At 31.0% G+C, this 23285-nt stretch overlaps 2 protein-coding genes across 3 annotated transcripts in view; one reads left to right on the top strand and one right to left on the bottom strand.

Annotated features, from left to right (window-relative positions):
- Nucleotides 1-1973: 1973 nt before the first annotated feature.
- LOC148227158 (testis-expressed protein 2) lies at nucleotides 1974-12468 on the top strand. 2 transcript variants are annotated; one of them, XM_088201459.1, is made up of 16 exons: nucleotides 1974-2111; nucleotides 5870-6343; nucleotides 6592-6707; nucleotides 7690-7849; nucleotides 7960-8462; nucleotides 8528-8769; nucleotides 8834-8989; nucleotides 9053-9299; nucleotides 9360-9487; nucleotides 9552-9846; nucleotides 10434-10580; nucleotides 10647-10833; nucleotides 10890-11049; nucleotides 11111-11216; nucleotides 11308-11447; nucleotides 11521-12468. In XM_088201459.1, exons 1-16 carry the CDS (start codon nucleotides 2090-2092, stop codon nucleotides 11702-11704), a joined length of 3267 nt encoding a protein of 1088 aa, XP_088057585.1. In that variant the 5' UTR covers nucleotides 1974-2089; the 3' UTR covers nucleotides 11705-12468. The 2 variants fall into 2 exon arrangements, with proteins under 2 accessions (XP_088057585.1, XP_088057586.1); XM_088201460.1 differs by having other exon boundaries at nucleotides 9369-9487.
- A 1523-nt stretch (nucleotides 12469-13991) lies between these two features.
- LOC148227159 (meteorin-like protein) overlaps nucleotides 13992-23285 on the bottom strand; it is a 73334-nt gene continuing 64040 nt past the window's right edge. The window contains exons 2-3 of the mRNA XM_088201461.1: nucleotides 20136-20701; nucleotides 13992-15329 (exon numbers count right to left, since the gene is read on the bottom strand). Coding sequence (XP_088057587.1) covers nucleotides 14839-15329; nucleotides 20136-20701 — 1057 coding nt within the window. The 3' untranslated portion in view covers nucleotides 13992-14838. The remainder of the gene's footprint in view (nucleotides 15330-20135; nucleotides 20702-23285) is intronic.

Below are 23285 nucleotides of genomic sequence, written 5' to 3' on the forward strand. Positions count from 1 at the left end.
GTGTGTCTTAAATAAGACACACTCCGTGGTTACACCGTGATTAATTACACCTCCAAAATTAAAAAAATTTCTACAGTGTATTGGCCATTATAAAATAAATATATTTTGTAAAAGTGTGATGAATCTTGCGGGCCGGAAAAATGTTCAAGGCGGACCGCGGGTGTGCAACCCTTGGTTTACAGTATCGATGTGAAATATGGTTTACAGCAAGGGTTCCCAAACCCGTGCCCGCGGGCGCCATGGCGCCCACGGACCGATTTGTGTGCGCCCGCCACTATTCGACCGCAATAGAATTTTTTTCACAAACACTAATTAAAAATTTTAATTATCTTTTATTATTTGTTATGTCTCTACTACACTCTCTCGAAATTGTCCGAACCGAAACTACAACTGAAATCAGCCGAGATCGCCGACTTTTTTCCGATTATAGGTCCTGTAAGTGGCAAAAAAGGAATCTTTGACGAGTCAGGTGGTGCCCGCCACCCTACCGATAATATAAAATGCGCTCTAGGATACAAAAAGGTTGGGAGCCCCTGGTTTACAGTATCGATGGAAATATGCATGTTTATTAGGCAGCCCTCGGCCCTCCGCTCTTGTCATTTTAATTATCTTTCAATACATTTTATTTTTGTTAAAATTTGTTTCTTAAATGATTTTATGACCCGGGTCATTTCCACTCGCCTTTAATAATTTGTGCCAAAGTTGCCGCCATCGGTAGGTATATCTTCTAAAAGATCTTAATAAGATTTTGCTGATAATGTTTTATTACTTTGCTGATAATGTCACTCAGTGTTATTACCGTTGAAAATGTATTTTTTGATATTTGTTTTATCAAAGACAGTGAGACATCATATATTGTAAACTAAATTCGTGTGTTAAAAATAATTGTAAACAGTGTAATCGATTATTGTTTTGACGCCAATCGCCATTAGTTATTCTTCTAGTACTTTAGTGATAGGGCTTCATAATATGTTTGTTTAGTTGAAATGCAGAATCACCTAAAAATATGTAAATCTGATGTCCCAGGTCAGACATTTTGCGTATGTAGCAAAACTCGGACAGATCTGTCCTAGTGTCCAGCGGATATATCTGTGCGTGTGTGCTTAGCTAAAATGGCCAACAACGTTTTGGTACATAAATTCGTTTTAAAAATTAAAACTTTGTTTTTTAACACCATGTGCGTGTTTCTTCCCAAAACATCGGTTAAAAATCGCGATTAACCATTTATCAGTATCGTCGATAAGGCGGCTTGCATAAATGATGATAAGGATGGAATAGCGTAGTCCGTAACGTCTCAGACTAGTAACTCTGAAGTTGCCGGTTCGAACCTCGGCAGCGGCATTCGAATTTTTTATTTAAAAAAATTCACTATTGATAAAAAAAACCTCTTGTGGTTATAAATTATATTACTAGTAATAATTTGTAATTATTAATATATATGTGACTAATTCCCAGACTTTCAGTTTGGTGGTAAATACTTACTTGTAGGTATTCATTAGGTAGAGATTTACCCCGCTGTAAAGCGTTGGGCTTACGCCTGTCAGGTTAATAAAAATAAATATGTCACACGTTTTACACACCCTCCCCTATGTCACACGATATAAACAAACTCTTGTTTATTTCACACTGTGACATAATTTATGGAAGTCGCCGAACACATAATAACGGCGCCAATATTATTAACAAGTACCAAATCATTTTGTATTAAGTAATAGTGGTTAATAATATATATTTCATTAAGAAAAATAGTTATTTTGATAATGTATTTTTGTTCGATATTACCCACATTATATGATTTTAAAGAGTAAAATATAGGTATATTATAATTGTAAAAATATTTTATTTTTACATTATATGAATTCATATTACTACTGTATTTTAAAGCGTAGAGATAAATTAGTACGTCTAGACAATGAAATTATCATAAGTCAGATGAGTGGTTGACATGCGTCATGTCATATGGGTGGCTTGATATTGCGATTCAGACTGTCAACACAGTCGCATCGAACCACAGTGACTATTAGAACACGCAATCTATACTAAATATGACGATCGATCGGACGCGGCAGAGATATCAATAATTCAACAAATGGATACCAAAACGGACTCCGGTATGTTGAACTTAAATAATAAATATTTATCATTGTTCCCCAATACGCATCGAAATTCGTTTTATCTGCGTTATTTACATCAATACTTCCAATCTGAGACGATAGCTTCCAGTTACAAGTCGTATACCGTTCAGAGTAGACATGTTTATCAAAAGTATCCATATTTTATCATTATTATTACTTACCATACATATTACCATATTGAAACGTCACATCTGTGTTATATACATCCACTACCAAATGTTAATATTATAAATAAATGCTATTGTATGACGTACATGAAATACTGTTATATTTCAATTTGCATGCATATGGTATTTATTCAATGTTATATTTATATTTATGCTGATACTTGTGCAATTAAAATATTGTATAATATATTTACATTGGTATTTGATTAAATTACATTTTCACTTAAAAAATGAGTGAAAATGCAACTTTTGTGCATTTTTTAAAAACGTGTTATATTATTAGTTACAAATTTCGGCAAAGACTTGACCGATTATTATATTTACTCTAGGTTGTTGCTATACCATGGACTTCGTTTTGTATACTAATAATGGTTTTGAGGTATTGAATAAAATATATTTTAAGAGGCTTTGCGCAGTTGTAATGAATAAATTTATCATTTATTTATATTGTAAATAATATATTCCATGCTTTTAATATTGTGTAATAATATATCTATAATATAGCATGTCATTAATAAGTATCGTATATTTAAAAATATAAATGATACTTATCTATTATATATATATATATATATATATATATATTATAAAATTATCGAAATGATTGAGATTGTTACTATTTATTAAATACGTAGTTTATAACTCTTATTTATACAATATTTATCAATATGATTATTAGATACCAGACTTGTCATTAAGCTGTTTTGTCTCATGTAATATTCCGTCAACTACCTGAATCATCTTTGAATAAAATAAGTTTTAATTATTTGTTGAATACGTAGATATTTATTTATAAATTATTATTATTTTCACAAATTATTCGTGAAAAAGCATATACATATACATGTTCTCGTAGTCTCTAAGTGGTATCAATAGATCGTATTGAGCCCCTGGATTTCGGAATTTGTATCTAGGGGAGGTTTGACATGAAGTGTCCTGTCTTTTTCTATCTGGAATTTTATCTCTAGTGTGTGGTTCCGACTGTAGATGTGTATTATAGTTGCACTCTATTAGTCATTTGTCTTATGTTTGCATACGCTCACAAGTTTTGTTTTTTAGGCTGCCTTTTTTCCTGGCTTTTGTTAATTTACTAATGAGTATTTGCAACATATCACTGTAGTGAGTGAGACTATTTATTTTTATTCCTTCACTGTGCTTTGTCAAAAATCTCTCTAAATAAATGTGAAAAATCGATTAAATACAACTCACTTACCCTTATTATATTATATATACCGGTCTATTAATATTTTCGTCAATATTTCATATTAGACTTGGTTTAAATGCACATTCTTCAGTGATATCAATAAATAAGGATCTCTTAAATATTCTGATATGCTATTCAATACAGAATATGTACTATTTCCTTATTTTATATATTGCCAACTATTAGTTATTTGGTGCTATTTAACAAGGAAATATTTTGAGAGATATGTGCATTTAAATAAATATTTTGTTTCATAAAACGAATTATTCGTGCAATAATGTAGGGTAAATCTTTGGATTTTTTTTCGGAAAAGGATTCGTTGCAGAGAATTATTCATAAGGTGTTCACTGTTCTGGCCAATGCTGGCTCGCACCTAATATGTCCAATAGTAATGCACAAACAATTCGTTTTATGGAACAATTATTTTATATATTGCTCATTTAAATTATGCTCTTAGTTATTGTTCGTGTTTTAGAGATTAGTAGAGTGTGGCTTTTTAGCCAGTCAGAATGTGGAAAATCTGTTAGATATAGTTTATTGCACACAATTATATAATTTACAATTCTATTGCTTTTGGTGTGGATTTTAAACATGTACTTCCTTGAATTTGCTCAAAAAAATGCACTTCATTTAATGAATCTTAATGAAATGGAAATATTAAACAATATCCTCCTACAGTATGTTAGAGTAGTCTATAATTAAAGAGCAAAAATTAATTTATTCTTATTTCATTCAGGTAATGTCTCGAGTAAGAACCAGTTTTATTTCCTTCTCTTTTTCCTTGTTTTATGTCTTCAAAACATAACAACTAACTTTGTTACTTAACACTGATTAATAGTTGAATTAAAAACATATTTTTTTGTTTATAGTTATGAAGTAAAATTATGCATAGTTTATGATTACACCACTAATAAATCATAAATGGCAACTACTGCGTTTAAAGCTATTTTTCTCTTTCTACATGTGTGAAAGCTATTTTTGTTTGAGATGGGTATCATATTTTTCAATACATTTTTTTCTTGACAACAGTCAAGAAAGAGACTATCACAAATCTTAAAATGGATTTCTATGTAATTTTAAACTCTTCAATATTAACAAACTATTGACAAATTTCAGTTATTTTATATGAAAATCTAAAAACTACTATTTTTTGAGTTGCGATGTATGGTCATTTCCAAACCGAGAATATGTAGTGAAATATTATGTAAGGAAAAACATTTATCTATGGGATTTTTAATATATTATACTAATAATTTCATTAATTAGTATAATACATAAAAGTATTTAAAATTTCAGGTGGGTGATGGAATACATATTTTATAAAAACGAAACTGAGGTCTAATGATTATACATATGCAGAGATAGTCTTCAACTTTTGTACAAAATTAATTCATGATGTAACGAATAAAAAAATGGATAATTACATATAAAAAACATTCTATAAATTTATGACAAAGTTGAAGTCCATCTATAAAATTATTATAGTGATTTTTAATATAGCGTTAGTTATACGGCTAGTTTGTCTATCTTATCATCACGGCATCGATATATTTGTATTATTATAAGCTTCATAATCATATTATTATAAGTTGATAGCATAATTAATTTTAATTAACAAAGTATTAGATTAAATTTACGCTTAACACTTAAAGCGTCGGATTCCGATTAACACACTTTTCGGGGACCCGATCGTACAACCGGAAATGTATTAACACGCTTTTATGAAACTTGATCATTAACAGACTTACTAACATCTTTGAATATTTTTGGGCACCAAAATGGATTAATTATATTTTAGATAATGTTGTATATTCTACTAACAGATGTTATTATAATTCTTTCCATACAAAATTAAATAAATAAAAAATAATCTTTTTGAATATCTTTATACATAATATTATATAAATGTCACACCATAACGAATTCTCACTTAGAATCGATGCTGACAAATATTAGGATTGTCACACATGTTGTGTTCATATTCTGAAGTCTCATTTTATGCCTATAATATATGGCATTTTGCAAAAGCCGACAAATATTTTTTTCCTTTTGCGTAAATTTAATATTTACGACCGAAAATTTCTCATTGGTGTTGTATTTGGTGAGTGCCTACACCATTTTTTATAATTATCAGTAGCGTAATTTTAGTAATATGATAATTTGAAATTGCGATTATTTGTCACTTATTTTGATCGCGTGCAAATACGCCAGCTGTATGTGTTTTTTCGCACGAAAGTGCGGCGCATTAGGTGTTAAGTTTAATCGTGTAATGTATGTTTAAAAATCAATTGTAGTTAGTCATATTCTTTTGCTTTAATGTGTACAAATGTTATTTTATATTATATTGCTTTTATAATTTTTAGGAAAGCCTAGTATGTCATCATCTGTGACTATAAAATACAACGTGAATCAAGAGGAAGTAGAGAACATTTCCACGTGCGATTCGAGCATCAATTCTGCTGAGACTTCGTTTTCCTTGGACGAAACCAAGAAGCTTAAAAAGAACGATAAGGGAGTGTCGATAATTAATAAATATTTAAAAGCGTTTAAAATCGACAAAGAAGTCGATCAGAAGATAGATGAAGATGTGCACAAAGACGGTGTCGGCGTTGAGAGGAAAAGCGTAGACGTCAGCAACGAGAGTAGCGGATCGCCGATCAAGGAATATTTCAGCAAATTTAGCAAAAGGGCAGACAGTGTAGATTCCAATAACGATCTTGAATCTATTAAGGAAAAAGATGCTAATTTAAACAGCGATCGATGGAAACTGTTTAGCGATTTTAAATATAAAATCGCTCAGGCCGTTGAGGATATAAAATCGTCAAGAAGTTCTGAAGGTTTATATTTTTTTATTAGTAGCAATAATTTGATTCAATAAATAATTAGTATTCATGTGTTTATTAGTATATTTTTGTTGGTTAAAAATGCATGTTGTCGATTATTTAAAGATGTTAATGAGCGCTGTTTTAATGTTAAATTTTTGCTGTAAATGTTTACATAAAAAGAAAAGTATCCTAGCTTTACTAAATTATAAAGTATTAATTACTTTTAGAAAAAATTGGTATGTTTTTTTTTGTTAATTCAGGAGTTGACGTTAAAGACAATAAACAGAGTGCTGATGGTATGAGCGTCACTGATTCTGAAGACAATTCTTTGCAAATGGATTTGGATTTAAATAGTTGTGCAAGCACTGAAAATCAAGTACGTTTATATTTTTATAAATTATTTTAATAAATCGTTAACATTTAGCTGTTATTACTGACAATATGTAAATATTGCAATGAATCATTATTTTTTCACCTCATTTTACACATCGGAAAGTACTATGTTGTGTCATTTTTTCTTATTACCTGAGTAAAAATAAATTAAAAGTCACACCGAATGGTGTAATTTATTCAATGCAAATGTCAGTATCAGGCTGCGGTGTTGAACGAGGAAGAGCCAAGGTCGATACATTATGATTATAACAGACTGTTGGGATCGATATAGAGTAGTAGAGCCCTTGCAGTGGTGATGTTTGTTGAAGAGTTGTTGATGAAGTCCTCATTGGTGTCTTTCGAAATACGTAAGATCCTGCGGGTCTACTCATTGCATTTGTCAAAATTGATCGCTCCTCTCCTGAGTGGGGTGTGTGAGTCGGAGTCAAGTCTTTAATACATTCTTTAAACTAAGCTTAGGCGAATTGAGTGAATAGATTATTTAGACCCAATGGGTAAACTGTTATGTATAACTCTAATGAGGCATTGACTGTCTCACGGGTAGCTCATTATAAATGAAACCATTGTGGTCACTCCTTGGTGATGACAAAAGGGTACGTACAACGCAGTTTTTGTTACAATTAGTAACGCTAATGGCGTTCGAAAGTCTTTGTTTTGTAAAGCACCTTGTTCAATAGCTTTATACTGGGTAATTATGTAAGAACCCCAACAACGGTCTCAATGGAGCTCGATACGCGTTTTTCAGAGCTTAGAAAATGCATGGATAGTTCTAGAAAAAATGCAGCAAATTATAAAAAGGGATTAGATTAATTCATATTGTGTGTTATAAATTATATTTTCCACAAGTAATTTTGTTTAATTATAATGTAAATTTCAATGAATTATAAATGAGTAGTACACAAGTAATTAGTGATGGTTCTTTTCTATTATTAATAAGCAATTAATTTTAATTATTAATATTTCAGGTATCTTCGATTACTAGTAGTCTTCAAAATCTATCTGAATTATCTCCGCCAATTATATCACACAGTAGCACCATGACGGATATGGACATAGAGACCTCTAGCTCTTTAGAAACGAATAAAGCTCAAACTGAAACGGCTGATGTTAGCTTTGAATACAATGGTAACATATCATTGGTTTATTGATAATTAATTTTCTTTAAATATTTCGTTTAAATAATAAAAAAATATTTTAACTGACATAACTAACTAGTTTATATTTTATTTTTACAGATGTTAAAAATACTGATAAACCAAAAAATACCAAAGACGAAGGCACGGATGTTGAAAGTGATCAGGAAGCAGAAATCGAGTCAGGAGTTGACGCTTTAGAAGATATAGGACTCTTAAGTCAAGAAATTACAGAACATTTTCAAATGTATAAAACTTTGCATGAAAATAATAGTCTCATCATTGGGGCTGAATCTCACGACAATAGTATTACTATTACTTCAGTGAAAGGGGCCGAAAAAATGGAGAGAACATTATACGATTGTTTTATATATGTTTTCACCGTAGCTGTGTTTTGTAGTAATGTATTGTTCCCTGGTATTGATATGCTGAACGGATTTTTAATAGGCGTTTGGTTCATGTACTTCTTGTACCAAAGTTATCACTTAATGTTGGGATATATGTTCAGTGAAAAGCATACTATTAAGAAGACTCCAGCCTTTTGGAAAAAAGAACTGTCTAACATTCCTCATATTGTCGAGTTTGAACCGTTGAAAAAACATGAGGTGAAGATATATAACTTTGCTATCTATAACTAACAAAATATGTATAATTGTTATTTTTATTTTAGGGCTGGATTAACGTGTATTTGTCGGGAAAGTACGATCCGCTAACATATCATATATCTTTGACTCAAACTGCATTTATGAAATTAGAAGGTTCTACTTTGAGATTGTCGTTCACTCATAATAAAGTTCCTAAGCACGCTCTATTCAACGAACAATCACACAAGGTACCATTCTATCAACATAGAATATATAATTTAGATGAAGCTCATATAAAATTGCTACCATCGGGGATAGTTAAAAAGAGGTATTCCTTTTAATAAATGCGTATTGAACAATTCAGATTGAATTTTAATGTATATATTTTTAAGGCATTGGAGTAAAAAATATCCTGTTTGTATTACACTGAAAGATAAATCGAAAGTTACTATCTTTAATGCTAAATCAAGCTTTAAAGAACCTGAAGAGTCGAACGTTTCGATCCAATCTAAAGATGATGTTACTACACAAGAAATTGTTCAAGAAAAGTATGTTTTTCAGAATATTGGTATTAACTAGTAAACCTTTTAATATATAATTTGTTCTTATAGACCAGTTGGATGTGTCAATGTTGAAGAAGCGCCGATCGAACTCACTAAGACACCTTCAAAACCATTCAAGATGAAAGTTAAAGATACCCTCTTTTCAAAAACTGAATGTGGTATAATTGAACAAAAAACCTCTAGCGTAGATGTCAAGATTAAGGAAACGCCAGCAAGTGCACCGATAGATATTAACAATTCTAAAGTAGCAAATGAAGAGAATTTTAATTACGTTAAAGTTCAAGATAATGAAAATGTAAGAGTTTTTATATAATATTGCTTTATTTGGGCATTTATTGTAAAATTACACTTTTAGAATATTCAGATTGCTTCAGAAACGGACCTGTTGAGTAGCTCGTGGTCTAAAGATGACTTAAATCTCAAAGCGGATGAACCTATTGTTCTATATCTTTTCGGGCGTACTGGAAGAGAAAAAGATGAATGGTATACTAAATTTATAATGCGCAATCTATTTTATGCTGTGATTTCATTTATATTATAATTTCAGGTTTCGAAGATTGCAAGCAGCTATCGAAGCTGAGTCTTTGAAACAGAGCAAAAGCAACGATTCCGGTATTATAAGTGAAAGTGTCGATAAAGACGATGATATTTCTAAATCCAATACACAGACCGAATCCAAAGTTCAAATGGGAAGTGTCAAATCTGATAAGAAGGCCGGAAATAATGAATTGCCGTCAGTTTTGTATACTCCTGAGGGGAAATCAAAACAATCGTTGCTCGCCGGGACGTTTGTTCCTAAGCAAGAGACTGATTTTTGGCGATACATGAAGGATATTATGGAGGTTGTTTATTGTGTTAATAATATATTAATACCGTACCCGTTGAATCATAGATAATTCAATTTTATTGATAATTATTAAGTATTAATCTATTTACAAAATTGGATTGTAAGTTATACAATTACAGACATACAGTTATCCCTGGATTTAAGCGGTTAAAAAAAACTTTTTTTTTTTAATTCTCTAAATCTAACGCATGGGTTAACTTCTCTCGCTTCTTGCACTTGACCTACATCTGGAACCTCTCCCACTGCCCATGCAATGTAATTTGAGTTGCTTTTTGGAGAGCATGTATGTCACTGAAGATTTTGTTCATTTACTTTATAAGTTAAAGAAACGTTAAAAAGTACTTGTTTTATTACAAATTTCGTTCTAGGCCTCCATTTCGTAAAAAAAATCGAGCGATAAGTATTATTAACATAAATAAGCTATAAATAATTTTAGCTAAGTTTAAAACCAATAAATTAATTGTTATTGTATTCGCGGCTAACTTCATGTGTGAAAGCCCACATGTTAATTACTCACAGACTTACATATTTAAGTTTAGTTTAGTAATTAATGAATATCGTTTTTATGTGTTGTTTTTATAGCCGAGTTCTGAAGGTACTATAAAACCTTCTAGGGGAATAATGTGGTTCAACGCTATATTAGGAAGAGTCATTTACGATACCTTTAGAAATAAAACTTGGGTGACTATGCTTCAAGAAAGGATTCAAAAAAAGCTCAATAGTCTGAAGGTATAAATTTAAAATTGATCACTTAAAAATACTGTTTTTTTACTTGTATTTTTTTATATTCTTTAGCTACCTAATTTCATGGGTCCGTTAGTTGTAACTGCACTTGAATTTTCAAACGAAGCTCCACAATTCTCAAACGCTTTTCCGACCATTAATAGTCAAGGTTTATGGGTAGATTTGCATGTATCGTATAACGGACGAGTCACAATGACCTTGACTACAAAGCTGAACTTGATGAGTCTCGTTGATAAGAGTATGGAAATGTTTAATAGTTGCGAGTTCTACATTATTAATATATATTTTTTATAGAAGAGAATGTTGGTGATACTACAACAGATGATAAAGAAGTAGATAAAATAAACTTTGAAACATTTCATGCCGTTTATCATTCAGATTTGGATGATACAGCTGAAAGCAGTTCTGAAGACGAAGCTGTAATTGTTCAATCTTTACCAACACATTTGCAAATGTAAGTATTGATGTAGAATTTTTAAATTTAGTGTATGCTTTAAAAACGGCTTATTTAATAGCGATACTGATGCACCGATTCTTCCTGCTAATAATCAAGGAGGTTCTTCCACTAAAAAGATATTAAAAGTCGTCGATAAGATTGCAGCCAGTAACCTCTTCCAATATGTAAGCTATCAATTATTTCAATATTATTTTCGTTCACATTTCTTTCATCTATTCTTCAGTGTTATTAATACTAATTCAATTCAAATTTTAGGTGTCTGAGTACCGATATGTGAAGCGGGCAATGGAAGGAGTCTCAAATACTGATTTAAAATTAAGTGTCGAGCTTTACGGGTTATTCGGTTGTCTTACAATCAATATGCCTCCTCCTCCTTCTGATCGTATGTGGTTTGGGTAAGTTATTGTTTATATATTGGATAGAATTTTTCAAGATTTTAATTCATGCTTATTATAAAAATTGTTTCAGTTTTCGTGGGAATCCTCAGTTGCTGCTAAGGACGAAGCCGATTGTCGGATCTCGCGTTATGAATTTTGCTGTGATTACTAGTTGGATTGAAAAAAAACTATGCACAGAGTTTGAGAAACTTCTCGTACTACCAAATATGGAAGATATACACTTAGATTTTATGATTCCTCCAAATATAGAATAATTTTTTAAATTATTTATAATAAATGTTGTACGTAAAAAAATATATATTTTGCTGTCGATTTATATAGTTGCTCAAGTATTTTCATTGTTTATTTTTTTCTTAATTTTAAATTTGTTTCGTTGTAAGTTAAAAAGGGATATTTTTTAATCTGATTATGTTGGTACCACTGATGATTGTAATGCGGTTATTAAATTATTTTTTATTCTGCTTTATGTTATATTTTCGTACCATACATGATCTTAAATTGTTTTTACTGTTTGACAGTGTTACCAACTGAACTTATATATTATTTTTTTATAATTTAGTGATAGTAATTTTTTATTAAAATTGTGATATTATTTCTTCTCGATTACAATTTGTAATCTTTTGGTTCTCTCTATTTAATATTGCACTGACAATATATTTAATATAATATCAACAAAGTGCATTCACACTATGTATTAAAAAAAAATTATGAATGTGTGATGTGAGGTATAATGAAAGTTATTAAGTAGAAGTGCTATAAATTTATTTTAGTTTGTTCTTTGATTCTTCAAAAAGAAAAATCAAATTGTATCATTCCAAATTTTTATATGAATAATATAAAAGTGAAATCAAAATCATGACGTTGGAAAATTTTGAGTGCCAATTGATTTGATGTGTCATAAATTTTTTATGTGTTTATAGCCATGATCATAGTATTACTTTGTGTATTTGATAACAATGTTTCGTTTAATAAGAAATTGTCTACTTTCTTGAAATATTAAACATAATTTTTATACAAATTTATGATGTACCATTATTAAATTGTGATAGAAAGGACTTGGCGTCAAGACTGGAAAATTGTGAGACATGGCGAGGTGTGTGAAGTGAAATGGTTTTTTAATGAAACTATGTACTTAATTCATACTTGCATTCTTTTCAGTTCTTATTGAACATATTTTTTTGCTGATTTAATGCTAAAAGCAAATTTGAATAGATAACCTATTAATTAGAGCTTATTAAAAAATACATAAATGTTAAATATAAATATTATATTGATAGATTATTTTTGTTCGTTAATAAAAAAAACATACTAATATTTTTTAATATTATAAAAAATTACTATGTGATATCATTATGGCAGGGTGGTTATTTTCATTACAATATAATTTCGTCTTATTGAATAACTTGACATAATTTAGAACTTTTAATTTTATTATAGTATAAAAATCAAATTATTACTATAAGTATTTGCTGTACCAAAGTTATAAAATACACATTTTTATTTATTGTTCATTCTTTTAGATATAGTATTATGAATAGATACCGTAAAAATAGTATTATGTTAATTCATGTGTGCATTTTATATATCAATGCAAATCTAAATGGAAAGCTTGTGAATGTTTAATTAGCACTTAGCGTCAATAGAGCTTGTGAATAAATAAATATTTATCACGCAATTGCAAAGTTATTATTTTTTGTTATAAATATGTAATACTTTTATAAATATTTATATCCAATATGGGAATTTTAATGTTCTCTTTGTCTTGCCAAATGTTTTTTATTTATACATCTTCCAATTTACATTTTCTTCCAGTAATAATATAAGAGGTTTATTTGATTTTTCTCATTAATAATATTACAATACACAATACTTAGAATCGTATATCGATTAAAGATAATAAATATTGACAATATTCATGAATGTGTAGATGAGTAGTTTTTTTGTAACCATTCGATCAATAGGATCGAAAATATATAGAAACTCTTCTTATGATATTGAGGAATAATTTTTAATTCTGTCTTTTTTACATACTTTAATTTTGTAATAATTCTACGTTTGGAGAAAAATGTTATTTTAATTACTTGTAAGTTTTTATTTGTTTTATAATTTTATTATATGCAAGAAGTAAATAAAACTATTTATCATCACTATGACTGAATCTTAAATTCCATAAGAAAATTATTCACTAATAAATGTTGTATTAAAATAATGTGATTTATCAAAACTTGTTTTGTTCATATTAAATAAATAAACTTTTGAAGTGTTTTTTATTTATTTATAGATGCTCATTTATAAAATAAGAAATAGCACATATTGACATAATATATGCAAATTGATCATAAATAGATCAATTTGAAACCCTTCTAGGAACCTTTTGAATACGTCTATCAATCGAGCCTCACCCATAATCATCGATGTAAATCACCATCCAATTTGCTAAATTTGAGAGACACATTTAGGATGAAGAATGAAACGATTTGCATAAATTTTCATTTTTATATATTTTATATGAAATTATTTACATTATTAAAATACATATAAACTCTATGAAACACATTTTTTATTTACATATCACAATTTAAGGCATTTCAAACTACATAATCGATATAGTTTTTTTTAATAATTTGAAGAGCTATGGAACAAAAGTCGATAAATCCAGTATTTTATTAAAGATTTGGATTTATAGATGTTTGTTCGAATAATCTTCATTTATATGATATAAAATTGATTCAAATATAATGACAACAAACGCTAAACATATTTCATTGAAAACATTGACTGTTACAATAAGCTATATACAATTTAAACGTAATCTAATGGAAATGATTGTATAAAAACCAATCAAATAACATTTTTAATTACTATCAAAACAAATACATATGTACACATACGTGATTAACGCGTACCAATGAGATCAAACGCATAGGTGGTATTAATATTAATTTATATATACATATGTATCAAAAACCGTACAGTAAAATAAATACAAATATACACAATTATGTTAGGAACGTGAATAAATAAAATAATGTAAGAACATGAAAAAATTATTTTGGCTTTTACAAAACAAATACCAGAATCGAACAAATAAGTCAAAGAATAAAAAGTATGTTTGGCACTTAGAATTCACAAAAATAAATACATACATGTATAAAAAGAATATTGATAGTAATTGGAAAGATAATTACAAAATGTGTTTTAAATTGATATCATATAATAAAAATATTTATTTACATTTGTTCAGCTTTAAAAAAAGTATTTTATAAACAAACTTTGATCTCACTTTTACAATAACAGTTGCATGTCCTTTGGACGATATACTAACGTAAAATATATAGTACAAAGCCGATCATTTTATTTTTTATACAAACTAAGTTAAACTTTAACGTTACGTCGTTAATAAGCAATGTGCTGTTCCTTCTTCGTTGATCTTCTTCACTAGAGAATTCCAGTCCGACATCCTTGGAGCACAAGCCAAGGATAGAGTGCCTAACTTTCTTCTAGCGGCAATCAAAAATTCACCAGAACCAGACGCTACACCGCACTGAGCGTTAGCTTGCACTCTAGCGTACCAAGTTTTAACTTCACCGCTGTCCCACCGTTTCTCTCTGCTTCTACTGATCTGATTTTCAACGAAACCAGGATCAGTCACACCGTTTACACCGTGAAAAGGTCCACCGATCAACTCGTCACTGTCCAAATGGAACAAGTTCTTAATCCGTTGATACTCTGAAGAGTTGTTGTGAGGAGCTCCCGTGTCAGCCGTATACGTATGACCGTCAGGTGTGATGTACCGGATCAACTTGGTGATCTGAATGGTCAGCTCCGACGTATCCAGCTCGCTTCTATCTCGCATCCCGACGATGACTCCTCTGGTTACTGTAACAAGAAAAAAATGTTTGTTGAGCGATATCAGTTTCCTGCGTCAAATATGTTGAAGAGCAAACAAGAGAGAGTCCGACAATCGTCAAAATCAACATTTTAGACGCCCTCGATGTTATCAGTCTTCAAATAAAGAGAAAAAGGTTAATCGTCACATTTTGTTTGCTATGCGAGTCGAAATTAACTAGAAGTGTTTTTCGTTTGTTATAGGATAAAAAGGGCGAATGCTTTTTGAAAATATTGTTATCTGTTAGAATACACATCCTGTTCGATAAATTTATTAACAAAATATTTACTCAAAGAACACCTGACTTGAATCAAGTAGAAGTTAGAAATGGTTAATATTTTTAAAAAATAGTTCAAGCAGGGATGTGTAGGTGAATTTGGCCAGAAAATGAAATACTATGAATCTTTATGAAATCGAAATATTAAAAAACCGACCACTGACTGGCCAATTTTTTCCCCCCTCCCTGTAAAAAGCTGAAATGACGTCCATGATTCTAAACCAGAAATTCTCGGGTTATCCTTCAAAGATAATCTAAAAAAAAGCAGTATCGAATCTATCCTGAAAATATTTTTTTAAATATGTATTTCATTTCAGTGAAATCATATCGGAATAGATTTTATCCGTTAGATATAAGTATATTTTTACCAGTGAAAATATAATTAATCTGGCAGGTGCTAGTAAAATTATATAAATGAACTTTATAAAATTCGGTTTAGATATGCTTCATTCGATTCTCGCTTATTTTTAAGTCGTAATATTGTTATAAAAAGTCTTAATATGAACGCTAGATAACCGAGCGTTTCCACTGCGACGGCACGATTTCATTGCTTTTGACGTGGATTCTAAACAGAGTCACCCTTGAATTTGGCCATAAAAATGCATGGCATTTAATGAAATACTATGAAATCGAGATATTAAAAAAATTACCACTCACTGCCGAACGTTTGCTCCCCCCCCCCTCCCCCCAGGAAAAAGTTGAAATGGCGTCGAGTTTAAGGCATTAGTGATTTTAAATTCAACAGATGTACTTATTACAATAAATTAGACTCACTACTTCATTGTAAGAGCTACTTGACCATATTTACACTTTCTGGTGTCGAGTTTAGCATAATTTTAAGCAAGACTCATTATCAGGCCGCGCAGGGATAATTTTTTATTTATTTTTTAATATTAATTTAGAACATGGAACACTCGACGGCATATTTTAATACATTTAAAGAATAATCGTAATGATTTTGCATTTATAATTATAGTTATTTAAATTGTTTATTAAATTAGAAGAAGTCAGATCAAAAAGCAAATCAAGGTGCTTGGATTGTGATCTGAGGGCCAAATTAGAAGATATTGACTTTGGTCCATTCAGAATTGACATTAAAAGACACGATCTAAACTACTATAAAAAATTATATTGTTTTCATTTTTAAACATTTTTTTAGAGATTTAAGAAATATATATGTATGTTTGGCTCGGTAGTTCTTCAGTTGAAGATTAAATGGTACATACGTGCCCACGCACATTTTGAGCCATATTTACTATATAAATGAGAGCCAGTGGTCAAACAATCGTTTTCAGAAGAAGCATATCGTCAGACACGAACCACTCCTGAGATGTTTGTTCAGTAAAGAAGTCTCCGAGGCAATCAAGACGAGCAAACACACCAGCGACCAATGGAAAGCTTCCATTTTCGAGAGGAGCTGTTAAACAAAAAAAAACCACCCACATCACGAAAGGGTCAAAATGGCGATAGTTCCACGGAATTATCTTCAAAAATATCGTGACCTCCCGACAAGTCTAATCTTTAGACGTCCATTAATGCACCCAATAGATCACGATAAGTCTAAAGCACATTGCGAGGAAACGAATTGACTCTAAAGCTAAAAAGATGATAACTTTTCAGTCACCGAATCGAATTGTCGGGAAGAATATGAGCAAAAAACGTGTCTTTGTAAAAAAATTCGAGCGTGGGTCGGAACGTGCTCAACAAGCGAACACGAAAGCAAATGTTGACAACAGAATCTCTTAGCATAAATCAAGGATCAGCTTCACAATATGAGACGTAATTCTTAATGTTTAAAAATGTCCTGTTGTATTTTTTCTTGACCATATGTTATTTCTTAAGGAGTTATGAATATGATAAACGTTGTAAAATTATCGTTGAAAATGGGTGGGCGATCACTTGTGCCACTAAAAACTCAAGATGGGGAAAAAGTTACCCTAATTTTCAAGAGAGTTATGCTTCATAAGTCTCGACAGGGATGTTAGATTATTCCTGATACGTATCACGCGTTTCTGGTTTTGGTTAAAAAATATATGAAGTAAAACAAACATTCGACTAAGATAATTTACAATGTGTGCATTTCAAGTGATTAAACATATTTATTAAAATATAATAAATATGGTTCATACGCTTGTTGTACTTTGGTAACAATAAAATAAAAATTAACTGGGAAACTGCTAATTTTTTAAAAGATAAAGAGCAATCTATTTGATCTTATTTGCAATTTTATTGCCTAAATAACTAGCTGTCGGTATCTTACTATCGTGAGGTACCGCAGCTAGCGAGTGTGTGTGAATACCGAACGCTCAACTTTGGGTTTTAAATTTTATTTTTGAATATATTTTTAGTACTTAATGATTTAAATAAGATAATTAAACTAATGTATAGCTGTTCTCAATATGGTGAATTATAAATGAGATGAAAAGGCATTTATTTCTGTATATTTTTCTTGATATTCGACGGCTAGGTAATTAAATCTTAACAAATTTACTGATATTCCAGCGGTTCGTTGATTATTGCGCAAATGAAAACTACCCACAGCTAATATTTCAAATAGCAATAATTCTGATCATATACAGATGTAAATAAATATACACACATGTATATATAAGAATACGTCAATATATATACAGAAGACCCCCAATAACACGGTAAATTGGGGACGTGCTATTTAGATGCCCTTTACTTTATGTGTGTGCGAGCCAAAAGAATGATATCTCACTACACCCGCCTAATCTGTTCGCACGTATTGCAAAAAATACATGAATATTTTTTAGTCCCCTAACTACACGCGTCCAAATAGCACGTCCCCAATTTACCGTGTTTTTGGGGGGTCTACTATATATTAAAAAAATGTCTATATATATATAACAGATGTTAATATGATTTTCATTTGAAAATACCATGTTTTAAAAATATTTTACAATTATATTAGTGATTAACATCGTTAAGATACACTTGCTTGAAAATAAAGAAAAATATAAAGCAGTTGGAATTAAAGGTAAAATAATGAAAATATATGAAAATGTTCAGAGTTTTCACTGTGTGGAATCTTCTTGTGCGCAATTTTCGTTTACGCAATAATCCGGTCACCATTCCAACAACCATAATTTTATTTTATTTTTTGAATAAATATTTTCGGCCTAAACTTATAATAATTTGTGGCATTGAGTAAGTGGCACATTTAAATATAGCCCATGAATTCAGAATTATATCTTCTTAAAAGATCTATCTCACGGAAAATGTATACCCACACATTAGGGAGTTTTTTGTGTCTATTTAAGATTAGTAATGATATATAATATATTAAAAATGCAAATAAAATGGCGCATTTAAATGTAGTCACATAAGCTATTAAAGACAAATTTTGCGTCTTAAAATTGCATGGCCGATCTTTAACAGAGTAGAAAAAGAGTTAACAGCATTTATGAGATCGATCATATAATTCACAGTGAAATTATAAAACATGATTTTAAATTACATAAAAAAAAATTTAATATTCAGGATTTTTTTACAGTTAGTAAATAATTTATCACACATTCCTTATGTAAGTATGTAAATCAATTCAGTAAACAGCGCCAAATTACCTTATTTATACAAATCAAGCAATTTTACAAAAAAAAAATGGGTCGCATTCAACACACATGATCTTTACCGTGGCAGGTAGAGGGTGAGCTCTCGAGTTTAGGGAAGCAACCAAAAAAGACCATAAATAAAGTATGTTTACAACCCTAAATTATATATATTTCCCCCTGCTCATAACCCCGTGATAAAAAAAGGTCGCAGACAGTCAGGGCTGAATGGCGATTAGGAAACAGATTTTAACTGCCTCATGTGTCTTATGACGAGGAACGCACACAAGTGCCGTTCCCTATCTGGCGCGTGTAAATATTTGTTCACAATATTGAATCGATTTTATCTTTAGACCCAACGAAAGATATCTCGAGTGTGTCCCCGTTGAAGAAAAAGCACACATTTATACACGACTTTGGCACACCTATTTTTAGTTCACACAATTTTTACACCTGATGTATAAATAATTTATATGAAAGACCGGTCTTTGTTGTATGGATGAAGAAGAAGGACCTCCGTTTTTTTTTGTTCTTGGGTGTCTTAAAATATTTTTATGGCATAATGGGCGAAAAATGATACATCAATATTAATGATGTTAAAGATTTCGTAACCCGAAATGCGTAAAAACGCTTATTATCCGCTATAAGGCATCGTCGCTCGGGGCTAGGAGAAACTTTTTTTCGGAATGTTAGTTCTTTCAAAGGAGTCAGACTAAATGCCGCACTAATGAGCCGAAATGATCTTTATTTTATCGTTTTAATTCAGTGAATGGTATTTAATAAAATAGTTAATTAAAATGAACTTGAAATCGCACACGTTGCATAAAAATCGATGATGCATTTCTAAACGATTGCGATCGAGACTGGGGTCAAATCAATTCAATGGAATTGAACTTAGCTTTAATTGAAGCGATTTAAAAAAAAAACTGTATTAATGAATATCTTACCTAAATCACTAGTGCAGAAAGCATGCGCGATCTCTTGAGCAGTACAGGGTCTGCACTCTTCAGTAGCAGGGTCGTAAGCTTTTGCCGGTAATGGTTGCAGATCATATTGCAGACGTGCTGATCTCTTCTTCTCTCCATTGTCGGGAGTAGCCTCTACATAAATGGCCGCTTGGCCGTTCTTCGATCTGAAGCACCTCACCTTCTTACCGCTTCCATCGTCCGAAGCGTACAAGGGCACTAATCCTCTACCGCCCTCCAAGAACAACCTCGCGGGAAAAGGCTCTTCTTTTAGAGGCTTCTTGTCCAAACCGAACTTAGCGAAAGCACTCACATAACTATCTTCCCTGAAGTCGAGCACTTCGTCTTCATTATAAAGATCTAAGTCTCTACTCCCTTCGTCGTCATTGTCTGATAGAATCTTAACGCACACTTTGAAGTTCTTGTTGGAATTGTGCAATCGCAGGATGACCCTGAGGGCACCTCTGGGATACAGCCAGTTGAGTCTTCCAGCTCTGCATCGCAGGTAGACGGGAGTCACTCCTCTGGAAGTACCCGCTGTTAATCCGCTGGAAAGATGATAAAACATAATATTAGTATAGTGAATCAGATTGGATTTGGTCTTTACAAAATATGTTTAGTGAGTCATCGCACACAATAAGATACGTGGATTTTGGGTTCGCTGGTATCGTTATTACATCGTAATGGGATGACCGATTTTACACGCTTGGCTCGTTGGTGAACTCTGTATTATATGGGAATATATTAATGTACAGTAGAGGCTCGATTGTTCGATGACGCGATCGATATTAATATTTTAACATTACGTTAGCACTAATTTTTGCCTTCCAAACTACGACAATGACTCAGTTAAGATAATGTTCTTTTTATGCCACCCTGTATATGTTGTTAGTTTCATAGTTTCAAAAGTACAATAAGTGTGGGCTCGTGTCGTTCATTAACCCAACGCCTATTGGTTTGCCAATAAGTGGAACGGCGGTGTCAGTCAGTCAGTGACTGTCATAAATTTCAATAAAAACTTGTTAATTGATAGTGACACGGTCCGTTCGCGACTATGTAAACTTTTTAAGGAACGTGCTGCAATCGATACAGTGAATTATGGCCGTCCGAGAATGACTAAGTTAATTGGTCAGTGACTCATGTACATAAATAGCATATCGCATAATGATTTGATTTAAATATCCTGAACCGCTATGCATATGTAGTATTTCTTCGAGTCGATAAATCTGAATAATGTACAAAATTAAATAGTATATTTATTTGGCTTTCCAAACAAGCGTTCGGTCACAAGACGTTTTGGCACGTACGACGACGGTAATAATGATGATTTGACGCACGGTCAAATAGGTACTTCCTTTTGAAGTGGACAAGTTTGATTGGGGCAAGTGCCACGCCAGGGGATAATATAAATCATTTTATTTAAACGCCAGTAAGAAGAGTGTAAGATAGGGACGAGGAGGATGCTGAGTGAAGGTGATAAATACATATCGATAAGGAGCACAAAAAATAACACAAGAGAGATAAGCCATGATGAAATTCAATGCGCTCGGCAATGTGTGTTCCATTATGTGAAGGCATGAATGCCTCGTTATGTATTATAACGATGAATAAATATACATAAAAAACAGGCGTATTGATTAAGTAAAGCGCTTTCAATTAAGTACATCTTATGTGTTGTTTTCATTGTGGATTTTGACAAAATAGTTCCTGGAATTGCGCAAACTTTTTGATTGCATCCACATTAGAGTTTCAAAATATTCGATATTTTAAGATATTCCAATAGCAAATAATAAACGATGAAATATTACAATATATTCGTAAAGTTATGAATAACAGGGACGGCATTTAGAGGGGGGGGGGGGCGCATGTAGAGACACTTGCTCCCACTTTTGCCCAAAAAAATGTATGTCATTCAATGAAATACTAAAATTTTTAATGAAATTAAAATATTAAAAAAAATTTGACCCCCCCTCTGGAAAAATCTAAAATGATTCTAAACCAGAAATTCTCAGGTTTTTTTAGTGTTTTTTTTTTTTTTCAGATTAAAACAGTCTTGCACCTATTCCGAAAATATTTTTTAAAATATGTCATTTCAGTGAAATTATATCGGAATACATTTTCACCGGTAAATATATATTTTTTTTTACCAATGAAAATATAATATTGCAGGTGCTAGTAAAGTCGTATGATTTAAACTTTTCCATACGTAGTAATATATACATTTACATACTTATCATTATTTATTTACATGCATAGTATAAATGTTAAAGCGAATATGTATTTTTCGGTGAAGTTATATTTTCACTAGTGGAGTCCAAATACATTTTCACCAGTAATAGAAAATATAATTTAAGTGATAGGCGCTAGTGAAATTATATGCGAAAATTAGATTTGCTGTCAAACCCAAACCTAACCTACACTAATAAACTAAATCCAACTTGTCCTAATGAAAGTTCTAAATCTAATTACGGTTTTAGAATTTTCATTAGGTCAAGTCAAAAATACAAACTAAGCCAACTCAACTCTCAGGGAAAAATAAGTAGAAGAAGTATAAACAGCCGCTTCATAGTTTGTCTGAACTTTGATATTATGTATGTTTTGGTCAATAGGAGGGCGCAAAAACAATTATCACTTCTCAGAAGTCAAAAATTCACGTCAAAAGCAAAAAAATAGAATATAAATAACCGAGCGATTCCACTGCAACGGCACGATTCTAAACAGGGTCCTCCTTGAATTTGCCCAGAAAAATGAAATCGAAATATTAAAAAATACTATTACATACTATTTTATGCTATGCAAAAAAAACAATAATAATTATCAAGCCTATTTATTTAATTTTTAAAATATTAGAGTATGAATTGTTTCATACTTTAAGTCAATACGATGTTTAATTTTAATTATATTCTCTGCCGAAAAGCCATAATAAATTACTTTAGACTAAATTAACATTATTTGTATTGATAAAAATATAAAAACTCAATACAAACCATTAAGAAAGCCCACAGCCGCATAATATTAACTAGGAAATATGAGCAATTTATGAAATTTCGGCAATAACACAAAGTTTTTTCGTCATTATTTTGTTTGTCGGCATGGCTAACCTAAATAATATCAAAAAGAGCGCAATTAGGT

Source organism: Plectrocnemia conspersa, unplaced genomic scaffold (genome assembly GCF_051122295.1).
Source record: "Plectrocnemia conspersa isolate PC_06_02 unplaced genomic scaffold, ASM5112229v1 ptg000013l, whole genome shotgun sequence".
NCBI classification, from domain to species: Eukaryota; Metazoa; Arthropoda; class Insecta; order Trichoptera; family Polycentropodidae; genus Plectrocnemia; species Plectrocnemia conspersa.

Excerpts from the sequence above, each read along its gene's own strand:
- LOC148227158 (XM_088201459.1), top strand. The coding sequence starts at position 2,090 with ATGGATACCAAAACGGACTCCG. Across the intron at positions 8,463-8,527 it reads AACCGTTGAAAAAACATGAG|GGCTGGATTAACGTGTATTT; the intron begins GTGAAGATATAT and ends TTTTTATTTTAG. Across the intron at positions 11,448-11,520 it reads TCTGATCGTATGTGGTTTGG|TTTTCGTGGGAATCCTCAGT; the intron begins GTAAGTTATTGT and ends AAATTGTTTCAG.